The sequence below is a fragment of the Chiloscyllium punctatum genome, chromosome 35 (assembly GCF_047496795.1).
Source record: "Chiloscyllium punctatum isolate Juve2018m chromosome 35, sChiPun1.3, whole genome shotgun sequence".
Lineage (NCBI taxonomy): Eukaryota > Metazoa > Chordata > Chondrichthyes > Orectolobiformes > Hemiscylliidae > Chiloscyllium > Chiloscyllium punctatum.
Genome location: NC_092773.1, coordinates 17,389,348 through 17,403,333, shown reverse-complemented (window position 1 = coordinate 17,403,333; position 13,986 = coordinate 17,389,348). Strand labels below are relative to the sequence as shown.

At 41.7% G+C, this 13,986-nt stretch overlaps 1 protein-coding gene across 1 annotated transcript; it reads right to left on the bottom strand.

Annotated features, from left to right (window-relative positions):
• Positions 1-6,723: 6,723 nt before the first annotated feature.
• LOC140459712 (transcriptional and immune response regulator-like) lies at positions 6,724-7,592 on the bottom strand. The gene has a single exon (XM_072554149.1). It carries the CDS (start codon positions 7,451-7,453, stop codon positions 7,133-7,135), a length of 321 nt encoding a protein of 106 aa, XP_072410250.1. The 5' UTR covers positions 7,454-7,592; the 3' UTR covers positions 6,724-7,132.
• Between the last annotated feature and the right edge of the window lie 6,394 nt (positions 7,593-13,986).

Genomic DNA, 13,986 nt, shown 5'->3' with positions numbered 1-13,986 from the left:
CAGTCTGGACCTGTTTCTTTAGGTCCAGCAGCCTTTGCAACTCTACCAAGCTAAAACCAAGCCAAAGCAGAGAAAAGCTGAGCTGGGAGAACCGGCCACTCCCCTTTCATCGTACATGTGTTTTCTAACTCTTGAAAGCCTTTTGCCTGTGGCAGTATCAAATTAGCTATTATCAAATCGGCCAGTAAAACCCTTTAACGTAGACTTTTCGGAGTCTGTGTCTTTTATGACCTCTCTGAAAAAAAAACTCCAAGGACAACCTAACCTTGTTAAAGGAGCATCATCATCACATCCCTTTTATTTGTTTCCCTCTAACATTAAATTGATGCCCTCTAGTCCTTGATTCCCCAACCCTGGGAAAAAAACTGAATGCATTCACTCAATCCATGCCTCTCATACACTTATACACTTTCAGAAGATCCCCGTCAGACTTCAACACTCGAAAGAAAACAGGTCAAGCTTGTCGAAGCTCTTCAACCATGTCGTGAAACAAACTCACCTACCTGCCTATCTCCTTTTCCACCTATCCACTCCACCCTCTCCTCCCTGACCTATCACCTTCATCCCCTCCCCCACTCACCTATTGTACTCTATGCTACTTTCTCCCCATCCCCACCCTCCACTAGCTTATTTCTCCACGCTTCAGGCTCTCTGCCTTTATTCCTGATGAAGGGCTTTTGCCCGAAACGTTGATTTCGCTGCTCCTTGGATGCTGCCTGAACTGCTGTGCTCTTCCAGCTCCACTAATCCAGAATCTGGTTTCCAGCATCTGCAGTCATTGTTTTTACCTCAATCTCTCCCTATATTGAGTCTGGGCAGCATCCTTGTAAATTTCTTCTGCACTCTTTCCTGTTTAATAACATCCTTCCTGTAGCCAGGTGACAAAAACTGAACACAATGCTCAAAGTGCAGTCTTACCAACATCCTGTGTAACTGAAATGTAAATTATCAATTTCTATACTCAGAGTCCTGACTGATAAAGGCCAGTGTGCCAAAAGCCTTCTTCACTGCCCTGTTGACCTGTGACTCGACTTCCAGAGAACTGTGAACCTGAACTCCAAGGTCCCTCTGTTCCACTACAGTCATTAAGGCCCTACCATGCACCATGAAACTCCTACCTTGATTTGACTTTCCAAATACAAGAACTCACAGTTATTGATATTAAACACCATTTGCCATTTCTCAGCCCACTTCCTGAGCTGATCAAGGTCCTGCTGCAGTTTCTGATGACCTTCCTCACTGTCCATGATACCTCCTATTTTAGTGTCATCTGCAAACTTACTAATCATGCTTTGCACATTCTCATCCAATTCGTTGATATCGATACCACATAGCAATGGGTCTAGCACTGACCCCTGAGGTGCTCCACTAGTTACAGGCCTCTAGTCCAACAAGCATCCTTCCACTATTACCCTCTGCTTCCTACCATCAAGCCAATTGTGTATCCAATTTGCCATGTCCCCCTGAATTCCATGCTATCTAACCTTCCAGAACAGCCTGCCATGTGGGGCCTTATCAAAGGCCTTACTGAAATCCATTTCGACTACATCTACTGCCCTGCCCTCAGTAACCTTCCTGGTCACTTCTTCAAAGGACCCTAACAAATTCTCACTCACATGGCCATGCTGACTATTCCTAATCAAATCCTGTCTTTCCAAATGCATGTATGTCTTATCTCTCAGAATCTTCTCAAGTAACTTACCTACCACAGGTGTTAGGGTTACTGGTCTATAGTTCCTAGGTTTTTCTTTACAACCCTTCTTGAATAAGGGCACAATATTCGCTACCTTGCATCTTCTGGGACCTCACACATTGCTAATGATGATGCAAAAATATCAGCCAAGGCCCCATAATTTCTTCTCTCACCTCTTGCAGTGTTCTTGGATATATCTGGACAGGACCAGGAGATTTATCTATCTCTATACATTCTAATAGATCCAACACCTCCTCTACAGTGTTATGAAAATGTGGGTGTACTGTACCTTGAAGAGAGTTAAAAGCAAGAGAAGTGCCTGACAGCACCAAGTCTTCTGAAAAAACATATCCCCAAATTCCCAAAACTTCATGTCTTTCTCCATGGGAAACACAGAAGCAAAATATTAATTGAGGACCACACCTATCTTCCGCGATTCAACATGCACATATCCATTTTGGTCTTTGAGGACCTATTCTTTTACCTTTTGTGTACCTCAAGAAGCTCTTTGGATTCACCCTAATCTTCTCACCTAAGGCTATCTCATGCCCCCTTTACACCCTCCAGGTCTTCTTCGATAGCAAACTCCTACATCCCCTCGTGGTGGTACAAGGATTTATGCTATGGAGATCCAATGATCAGTTTCTCTTGATGCAGTGGACTCAGACCAAAACTTAACCCATTTAAAAACATTATAAATAAGAGGACCAGGCCACTCAAGTCTGTCTCACCATTTAGGAAGATCATGGCCATTCGTTGACCTCAACACGTCCGTGACTCATCCCATATTCCCTCAGTTGCCCGATGGTCCAAAAATCTATCGAGTTCAGCCTTCAATGAAATCGATGACTCAGCGACCTCAGCTTTCTGGGGTTGAGTTCCAAAAATTACAGCCTGCTGTGTTAATAACTTTCTCGTGACCTCAATTCTAAATGGCTAATTCTTTGTCCTGAGATTTCGCTCCACTGTTCAAGATTCTCCCATCTATCAGATTTCAGATGAGCCCCACTGATCTTCTGAACCATTTTTGTTAAGCAACATGTTCATTTGCCTTCTCAACGGGACTAAAATCATTGTACAATGTGCACTTAAATAACTTTTCTTTTTCCTTTGGGTGCTTTCAGATTGATTCACAAAGAATGAATATACATGAGCGAGGGTCAGCATGTGATGTTGTATTCATGATGTTGAAAGACTGCTGAGTTTCTGTCCATGCTATTTGAGACATTCCCTCATGGAAATTCTTGTGAGACCAAAACGCAACTTAGGTCATCTGCATTTTTCTCACTGGTTGAAATGACTGCCACATTTGGCTGTACGTGAAAATAAGAATTCATAAGAGTGCTCAGAAATAAATCAGACTGGTCTGAGAAATAGTATGTTTCATTTTGCTAAGGTGCACATGTTTTGTGACAGCCTCAAGCAAATTGATATAAAAGCCTTGGCTATATACATCTGCAGAGTGAAAAATCAAACAGGTGAGCTCAGTTTCTCCGCACAAGAGGGTTTGACCAGCCAACTACTTTTGTTCCTCATTTTGTGATGGTGGTGTCTCGTAACTTATGTTTAGAGTTTTATGTTTCCTTCATGCTGTTCTTGGGTTTTGTTAGTGTAGTTGCTCAGCAGGTGGAGATATTATTGCATCAAATTTGACTGAAGCAGTTTTTCGTAATTATCTTTCATGGAGATTTTGTTTAATTTCAGCCAACCATCCATTTAACAAAGTATGAAAAACAGAAATTTCGAGAAAAACTCAACAGGTCGAACAGCATCTGTGGAAATAAACCAGAGTTAACATTTCAGGTCCACTGACCCTTCTTCAGCAGAGATGGTGCTGAGGAAAAGATTAGCTTTTATTGCAGAAAATGGAGTGCGTGGTGGGGGGAGTAAACAATTAGTGACAATTGAGCCCAAGGAGAGAGAAACACAAAAAGAAATTGCTGGAAAAGTTCAGCAGGTCTGGCAGCATCAGTGAAATCAGAGTTAACGTTTTGGGTCCGATGACCATTGCTCAGAGAAAAGTATGTGGGCAGATAAAGGAGATTTTAAAGGTCAGCCTGGGAGAATGAATAGCTGCTAATGGGGACTATTCGTGGTTGAGAAGGGATTGTGTGGCAGGAGCCCATGTGATTGCAAGGCCTGGTGTGAGGGGGCTGGGTTAAGGACATAGGAGAAGGTGCTCCAGCCATCACATGGTTGCTACCACATGCAACCTACTTTAACAAAGTGTTAGCCACTGTTTGTGGCATGGTTGGTTCATTGGTTAGCACTCCTGCCTCACAATGCCAGGGACCCGGGTTCGATTCTGGCCTTGGCTAACTGTCTGTGAGGAGTTTGCACATTCTACCCGTGTCTGTGTGGATTTTCCTCTGGGTGCTCTGTTTTCCTCCTACAATCCAAAGACTTGCAGATCAGGTGAGTTGACCATGCTCATTTGCCCGTAATGTTAGGCGAATTAGTCAGGGGTAAATGTAGGGGTATGGGTCTGGGGTTACTCTTTGGAGGGTTGGGCCGAAGGGCCTGTTTCCATACTGTAGGGAATCCTAAAAAAAAATCAGCTGCAGTTCTTTTGGGTTTTTTTACGTAGTCTTTAACAAAGTGTATTTAGATGACAACAATGCTGTTTTGAGAAGAAGCAGCAAACAGAACAATGACCTCAGTTTGAGCTAACTTGCTGACAACAAGACCACTTTATACACTGGCACTTACTCAACTGCATGTAATTAACTGATAAATATATTGACAGTGGAATGGCAGCAAGGGAATTGTAGCAGCCCATAATTTTGAAAGCTGTTTTAAATTGCCTGCCACAGCAACATTCAATGCATGTTAAATTGTCTGTTTAGACAGGAGGCTTTCCTGAAGTCTGTGTCCTTAAAAAGAACATTTTGAGATTTTTCTGCATCAGCCTGTTCAGAGATGATATTACACACCTCCAGATTTTTTTTAATGTTACCAATTTAACACTTCCAAAGCATCATGTTGGACTCAAAATCCTCTGTTACCAAACTGACTGAGTTTCTTCGGCATTTTCTGAGTTTATTCCAGATCTCCAGCACTCACAGTATTTTGCAGTTATTCTATTTTTAGAGTACTTTGAGATTCTCTGCTAGACTGTAAAATATATCATTTTGAACTCACCATAGCCTGCAAAATTCTGTTTAATAGCCCAAACAGAACGTTCTGTATGGAGGGTTTTGGAAACCAATGTTCCAGATTTTCATCATTCCTCATAGGAGCAGACTGATAAGTCATTTAAAATTCATGAACCAATTCATTTACCAGAACAATCTGTAGCAACACTTCGGAAGTTCTCAAATATGTGGGGTATCCACTTCAGAAGGAAACTTATACCATTCATATTGACACACAATGTCATGTTGCAGTCAAGATTCAGCATGAAGTAACTCTACAGTGTGGGAAGAGGTAATTCAGCCCAGTGAGTCTGCACCAACCCTCCAAAGAGCATCCCACACAGACCTAATGCCTTCACCACCTCCCCTTAACCCCAGTTCATCCACCTACCCTGCACGCTCCCTTGAGTCTACAGAAAATTTAGCATGGCTAAACCACCTAACCTGTAAATCTTTGGACTGTGAGAGGAAACTGGAGAACCCAATGGTAAACCACCTAACCTGTATATCTTTGGACCGTGGGATGAAATTGGGGAATCCGATGGTAAACCTAACTTGGATATCTTTGGACAGTGGGAGGAAACTGGAGCACCCGATGGTAAACCTCCTAACCTGTACATCTTTGGACTGTGGGAGGAAACTGGAGCACCCGATGGTAAACCTCCTAACCTGTACATCTTTGGACTGTGGGGGGAAACTGGAGCACCCGATGGTAAACCTCCTAACCTGTACATCTTTGGACTGTGGGAGGAAACTGGAGCACCCGATGGTAAACCTCCTAACCTGTGTATCTTTGGACTGTGGGAGGAAACTGGAGCATCGGATGGTAAACCTCCTAACCTGTACATCTTTGGATTGTGGGAGAACACTGGAACACTCGATTGTAAACCTCCTAACCTGTGTATCTTTGGACAGTGGGAGGAAACTGGACCACCGGATGGTAAACCTCCTAATCTGTATATCTTTGGACTGTGGGAGAACACTGGAGCACCCGATTGTAACCTCCTCACCTGTATATCTTTAGACAGTGGGAGGAAACTGAAGCATCCGATAGTCAACCAAGGCAAACACAGGAAGAGCATGTAAACGACTCACACTCAAGGTTGGACTCTAACCTCCGTCCCTGGCACTGTGAAGTAAGAGTGGTAACCACTTAGCCACTATTCCTCCCCTTAGTAGTCTGGTTTAGTTAATTCCTATTTTAATAATGATCTGAGATGAAGATGAGAACAGTGCAGTTCTAATTCTTGCTAATTTCTGCAGTTTTAGGTAAAACTCAAATGTGCCTCTTTTTCTTGCAAAACATTTCAAAGGAAGATAGATGCAAGTGAAAACAAGGGGCAAGTCTAATAGCCTGAAGTTGCTAGAATTAATTCTCTCCTGAAAAGGACTTTCCAGCAAACTGTCAATTTCACTGAAATTGTTTTTTTTCTGTTCAGCTGGAACGCATTTTCACAGCGAATTTGCCACCTACACATTTAGTTGTGATTTAAAACATTTATACGCTTTTAAACATGCACCTCCCCCCAAACCTGCCTGCCGCTATGGAAATGAAACATTTTCCAATAAAGATTTTGGGGATGTTTGTGCACTTTCTCCTTGAATGGAGGTAGGTGAGTTTTCAGGCATACCTTGCTGAACTATCCTGACAGTCATCTCTGCACAAAGTGCCTCAGTGTCCTTCGGACCATCTAAATCGCGAGGAACTGCAACATTCTCTCTCACGTTGAGACGAGGCCATATGCATGACTCAGTTTGTTAACTCGTCCATGTCAAATTGGAGGCTATCTTGGTGCACTGAAAAATGCAGGGGGAGCTAAGTAATGATCACACAGTCAGGTCACTCAAAAAAAACCCAACAACCACTTAGATGTAGTTTTCAACATTTATTAAATTGTAAAAAAAAATGAAAAATGTCACAAAAATGGCTTTGCGGTAACCACGGGCAAAGTTCCATCAATAAATACACCATGTCCCGTCTGATTTTCTCGACAGTCCTTCAGTCCAGTCCACCAACCCCTCTCATCTCACTGGGGTCTTCTTCAGAGCTCCAGAGTGTGCCCTCCCGACTTTAGCAGGAGACTCGGGAGATATTTGGGAGCCGGGAGGGAGCCCTTGGCCGGGCTGCCCGGTGCGATTCGAGCACCCGTACGATACAACCGGCAAACGATTTGCACATTTGGAGAACAAATGTCTGTCGTTTCTTCGCCAGCACGTCTTTTTGCTGCAGACCGTCCTGCGAATTGTCTCGTTCAGTGAGAACTAGAATGCACGACATTCTCCGTCGTTCTTTGTCCAGTTCTCTCTATCGAGGACCCGAGAGGACCTGGAGACGTTTCCTGCCAAGGTGGAACAGTTGCAGGAGTTTCATCCTCTTCCTGAGCCTCAGTGCGATCAGGGCTCGGGTGATCTCCTCGCTGCCTTGGTTTGTGGAAATGATCCTCGCCCTCTCCTCGGCTTTCCTGTCTCCTGCTCGCTCGAACAGGCGCTGCAGCGCCGCTTGGTTCACCGACTCGAAGATGTTCGGGGCCGCTCTCTTGCGAAGCTCGCTGTCGAAGAGTTGCCCGTAGACCAGAGGGCTGACTCGGTGCGAATAGCAGTACTCGCTGTCCAGGCTGATGGCCATGCTGTAGACTCTCAGTTGCCTGCTTCTCCCCCTCTCTCTTTCTGGTTTTCAGTTTGCTGGTGTGCTGACTGCGGTAGCCCAGCCTCTCCGAGCCTGCTACTTATAGGGGATCCGAGACACAGGGAGGATACTGGAGCAGTCTGCAGCAATGACCTCAACACAATCCCTGGCGCCCCTTGGAATCTCCACCCTCGCCCCAACTTGGACATAAGGATCCAGCAGCTAAATTTAAACCATTTCACAGCTCGCTTCCTATTGCTGAAATCGAGTTGGAGTTCATTTTCGCGACATGAATACTTGCAGCATATTTTTTAAAAATAAAAATTCAACAAAATAAAAACTCTAACCAATGTTCTCAGAATTGGAGGTGAGCGAGGTCGAAGCAAGCCCCAGCAGGTACAGAACAATGAGGCAGCGTGAGCCAGCCCTCTCCCTAGTGTTTTTCTGCCCGTTATCGCTTCATTTTGTTTTCGTTTAGGACGGTTTGGGAGTCGAGGGAAAGGTGAAATTTATTTTAACTTATGAAGCCAAGTGGTTAGGAGACGGTCTTGCTCAGTGGCGGCGCAGGACTGAAGGTAATCCCTCATGTCTAAGGTGATGACTATTAAAGCATATTGCAGCACACTTTTTGAAGCTATCTGCGATATATCTGCATTATCGCCGACATGTCGTGCCATACGCACAATGTTTTATTAACCGCTTTGCTTCATAGACAGAACAAGCTGGAGAAACTCAACATGTCTGGCATCACCTGTGGAGAGAAATCTGCTGTTTGTCAGATTTCCATCATCCGTAATCACTTGTTTTATTTCATTGCTTTAAGTGTAAGCAGCTTTCTCTAAACTTGTTAAAACCTCTGATCTCAATTTTGTTCATTGCAGAATAGCTGCCGTGACACCTTTATATTATTCACCTAAGATATAAGAACACCAATTTTCTTTCCCTACCCGCCTTATTTCTGTTATTTACACAATCGCCCAACATTTAATTGCTGCCTGGACTTTTTTTCATTTCAATGAAGACCAGTGAAATTTTAAATGACCACAAATTCTTGGCTGCACCTCTGACTCTGACTCTGCTGAAGTGTTCAAGGTCAGCACCAAAGGGGTTCAGAAAAATTACTCTCTGGCATCAAGGTAAACATCAGTTTTCCGTCGCAACGTGAAGCAAACCCTTACTTTAGGTCTTTCACTGACAAGGGATAGAATCAGCAGCTTCACCATAATTCCAACCCTTCTGATATCAAAAATATCAAGTTTTCTCTCCAAGAGATGGCAAGAACTAAATTCCCCATTTCCTTGTTGTTGTTAGTTTCCAAGCAGAATTCATGATTCAACTTTGCATCAATATGTTTATGAACATTTATCAATGTTAATTAGTGTGCCATGCCCATTTGTGATAATATGTCCTCATTTTAAAAATGTATGTTTCTGCAATTTTTTTCACAACTTTAAAGCAATGACAGAAAGGATTGGGAAATTCGGATACCAGAGATGGGTTTCATTTCTTCATGCCCTTGAGAAGATGGCAGTGAGTAGCTTTCTTGAAATAGCAGGTTATTGGCCATGCTAAATTGCCCATAGTGTTAAGTGAAGGAGTAAATGTAGGAATGGGTCTGGGTGGGTTGCACTTCGGCGGGTCGGTGTGGACTTGTTGGGCTGAAGGGCCTGTTTCCACACTGTAAGTAATCTAATCTAATCTAAACTCTTCAGTGGCTTGTTACAGCATTTCAGAGGACAGTGAAAAATCAAGCACATTATACTGTGGATCTGGAGTCACATGTAGACCAGACCAGATAAGGATGGCTGATTTCCTTCCCTGAAGGACATTAGTGAACCACATGGGTTTTTACAATGACCTGGCAATTTAATAGTCCCATTAGTGATACTATTTTTAAAAATTCCATGTTCATTTAAGAAATTGACTTTGCATTCTCCAACTGCCACGGGTTAAAGCCATGCAAAGAATCACTAGTTCAGATCTCTCGATTATTTGTCTTGTAACATAATGACCTTACTACTTCTACTGCTTATTTTTGCAGTCTTCTCATAGTCTTAACAGAGGTCACTTTATCCATAAAATATAAATAAAAATAATAATATAAAATAATTCCAACATGATAAAAAGAGTAACTAAATTTTTATTATTCTGTGGGATGGGGTTTCACTGGCAAAGTCAATATTTGTTGCCCATCCCTAATTGCTGTGCTGTTAGGAAAGGAGTTACAAAGTTTTGACCCATTACACAGACAGAACAATGATATATTTCCAAGTCAGGATGGTGAATAGCTGGGATAGGAATTTGCAGATACTGGTGTTCCCACCTATCTGCTGCCCTTGTCCTTCTTAAGAAAAGTGACCATATATTTGGAAGGTGTGAATCATCGTTGGTGTATTTCTTCAGATCATCTTGTAGATGGTACATACTGCTGCTACTATGCTCTGGTGGTAGACAGAGTGGATCTTTGTTGATGTGGTACCAATCAAGTAGGATGTTTTGTCCTGGATGGTGTCAAATTTTGATGTTGCACTGGTTCTGCTGGTTAGGATATCTGTGTGGACATCAGATAAAGGTTAACTTAGCTGTTATAGCCTTTTATGAACAAATTGCTTGCCGATACTAAGTGTCCAGGCACACATAAAAATTGTCTACATCTGTTCATTTTTCGTAGGCTGTTGTCATCTGTGCAACTGTATAACATGAAAAGTCGGTACTTTCAGTTGCAAACTGGAAAATACAGCATCAGTCATATTTGTTTGAATGTATTCAGGGAATGAGCATACAGTGGATAATGCTGTCCCTTACTATTCTGTAAAAACTCATTAAATTGCTTATTGATGGCTGGCAGGATATCAATCATTGTCACAGCCTATACTAGCTAAGTGTCACTTAGTGTCAAAATTTAGGTGACTGAGCTTACTCATATCCGCCTCCAAGTCTCAATCACAGAGGCATAACAAAAACATTGCAATAAATCAAAGAACTACGGATGCTGAAAATCAAAATAAGTTCTGAAGCAGGGTCACTGGACTTGAAATGTTAATTCTGTTTTCTATCCACAGATGCTGCCAGACCTGCTACGTTTTCCCAGAAATTTCTGTCTTTGCTTAAAACCACTATGATGTTTAGATAAAAATCATTTTATCATACTTCCCATATTTCTGGGATGTTTCCTCATTTAGTTTAGTTTAAAAATTGAGATAGATATCCCAAATGGAATTACAAAGCCAATTGCAATAGCAAATGGAAATACTGAACAGAAATTATTTCCACAATCAGCCCACATGGATCGGCAGAATTAGGATATAGTCATCAGCTCCATAATTTGAATGCCAACTGGATAATCTAAGCACCGTGGAAAATTGAAACCATTTTGGAAGTGAATTGAATCTATCTCTGAGTCATATTATATTTCATTCAAGTTACTCATTTTATTTGTTTGAGATAGAAATCATGTCAAATTAACTTGATGGAGTTTTTTGAAGAAGTAATGAAATGGATTGATGAGGATAGAACAGTGGAAGTAATCTGTATGGACTTTAGAAGGTGTTCGACAAGGTTCCTCATGGTAGATTGGTTAGTAAGGTTAGATCACGTGGAATACAGTGAAAACTAGCCATTTGGATGCAGAACTGGCTCAAAGGTAGAACACAGAGGGGGTGGTGAAGGGTTGCTTTTCAGATTGGAGGCTTGTGACCAGTGGAGTGTCACAAGGATCAGCGCTGGGTCCACTTCTCTCATCATTTGTATAAATGATTTCAATGTGAACAAAGGAGGTATAGTTAGTAAGTTCGTAGATGACTCCAGAATTGCAGGTGTAGTGGACAGCAAAAAAGGTTACCTCAGAGTACAACTGGATCTTGGTCAGGTGGGGAAATGGGTCAAGGAGTGGCCAATGGAGTTTAATTTAGATAAATGTGAGTTGCTGCATTTTGGAGAGGCAAATCAGGGCTGGACTTATGCACTTAATGAACAGGTCCTGGGGAGTGTTGCTGAACAAACAGACCTTGGAGTGCAAATTCATAGTTCTTTGAAACTTGAATCGCAGGTAGATAATAAAGTGAAGGTGGCGTTTGGTATGCTTTCCTTTATTGGTCAGAGCTCTGAGTGTAGAAATTAGGAGGTCATGTTGCAGCTGTACAGGATGTTGTTTAGGCCACTTTTGGCGTATTGTGTACAATTCTGGTCTCCCTCCTATTGGAAGGATGTTGGGAAACTTGAAAGGATTCAGAAAAGATTTACAAGAATGTTGCCAGGGCTGGAGGGTTTGAGCGATATGGAGAGGCTGAATAAGCTGGGGTTGTTTTCCCTGGAGCATTGGAGGCTGAGGAGTGACCATTAATAGGTCTATAAAATCATGAGCGCATGGATAAGGTAAATAGACAAGGTCTTTTCCCTGGATTGGGGAAGTCCAGAACTCGAGAGCATAGGTTTAGGGTGAGAGGAGAAAGATTGAAGAGGGACCTAAGGGGCAACCTTTTCATGCAGAGGGTGGTGCATGTATGGAATGATCTGCCAGTGGAAGTGGTGGAGGCTGGTACATTCGCAACATTTAAAAGGCATCTGGATGGGCATATGAATAGGAAGGGTTTAGAGGGAGATGAGCCAAGTGCTGGCAAATGGGACCAGATTATTTTAGGATATCTGGTTGACATGGATGAGTTGGACCGAAGGGTCTGTTTCCATGCTGTACATCTCTATGACTTTAATGTTAACAGACAGTAGATACTATGTTTGCATTTTTAACTTTGTGATGGCTCACAGCTTTTAACACTCCTGTTTAGTGGCCTACAAATGGGAGAAGCACAACAGGCAAAAAAGTGAAATGGTAGCAATAGCTAATCAGTGCTAAAAAAGTAATACTGAGTGTCAAATGGCAAAAGTAATAATGCAAATAGTTTTTACAAAAATATAGTCAGCAGCGAATGTTCGTTCTCAAGTGTTGAAATTTCTGAACAAGTATACCAGACAAAATTATTTTATGATATTCAGCCGAACAATAAATTTAATTAATTTTTATGTTCTGACATATTAGTGTGGATAATAGATAACTTTTCCATTTCAAACACAGAGTGTCAATACACTAAAATGGCTTGGGCATGCCTTCCAATTCCAAGAATATCCAGGTCTCATATGAACAGCTGCAGAATGCAGCTTCTGTACTATTCAATTGAAATGTTTTAAGATGCTGTCTCAGAACAAGAACACCATAATGCAGACATTTCCAACATTAGCCTGTCTTATGGCATCTCTTGGTAAGGTTACTAGTTCAGTGCCAAACTCATGGCTCTGCAAAATGATAAGCTTGCATGCAGAAAAGGAGGATGACAGTGTCCAAACTTCAAAACAGAATGCTTTCACAGTAAGAGAATGCTTTCAATCCGGGCCAATGGAAAGCAGGGTCCCAGAGGTAAAAAGACAATGTGAAAATTCACAGCACGTAAGAGTTCACTCACTGTTTATGTATTTTAGTGTTGCCTTTCATTCCTACCTGGCAATTTCCTCATTTCTGCAGTATGACAACTTATAGTGTCAGAGTTCCTCAAGACCTCTTCCAAACAGCTGTTATGTACAAAAAGAGAAATTGCTGGAAAAGCTCAGCAGGTCTGGCAGCATCTGTGAAGAGAAATCAAATTAATGTCTCGGAATGGAATGGCCATGATGTACAGTGCATTTAAACAGAGAGGGTCAGAAGACCACTCTGACCATGACGAAATGAGCTTAAACTTTTGCAAAGAGGAGGCACTGCCAATAGCATCACCAGACAGTGATCAAGAAATGGCACAATGAATTGATTGTCTGTCTCTTTGCTGAATATCACTTCTGATTCAAGTACTACCCCATTTGATAGCAAGTCAGAGGCCAGAGGTCGTAATACCTAATATTATGGTCAACAGTACAAGAGTGTCATTATTCATCAATTCCATTCAATTAAAAATTCAAGAACACATGTTCTTTCCCAAAGTTTGATTGTGGAACATCTGATACAGTAGAAATTTATTTGGCTGCTGGGATGTAGATGTAGATGTAGATTTCTTTGAATTTAAGAGTTTATTTTTCTAATTTTAATGATCAGCTATTTGTTTCCTTAACAAACTAGATCAATCTGAACTGCATACCATTTTGATCCGAAAATGGAGGCAAGAGTCAGTAGATTGAAGGGAAAAGGTAGTCAATTATTTTGAAATAGGCTGCTTCTGTCCTTTAATGCAAAACTCTTGAAATTGAGGAAGACATTTCAACAGAGAAATGTGTGCAATTTTACCACAACATGATCAGTCAAATTTAACTAATGCTTTTAAAAATCTATGTCGGAAAAGAAAACCAAAAATGTAAAACAATTGGAGACATGCTCCATCTGCTATAGTGCAAACTTTCTCCAACAATTTAAAACTTCAAGTGCACATTATTTTTTGTCTTAAGTATACAAAATGAGAGACTTGAACTGAATGTTCAAAGTGAGACTGCTTGGGAATGAAGCCAGTGTAGAGACTGAGCAAATGTGGCTGCACTATCTCCTTAAATAGCAAAAT

Coding starts and splice junctions, on each gene's coding strand:
- LOC140459712 (XM_072554149.1), bottom strand. CDS start 7,453: ATGGCCATCAGCCTGGACAGCGAGTACTGCTATTCGCACCGAGTCAGC.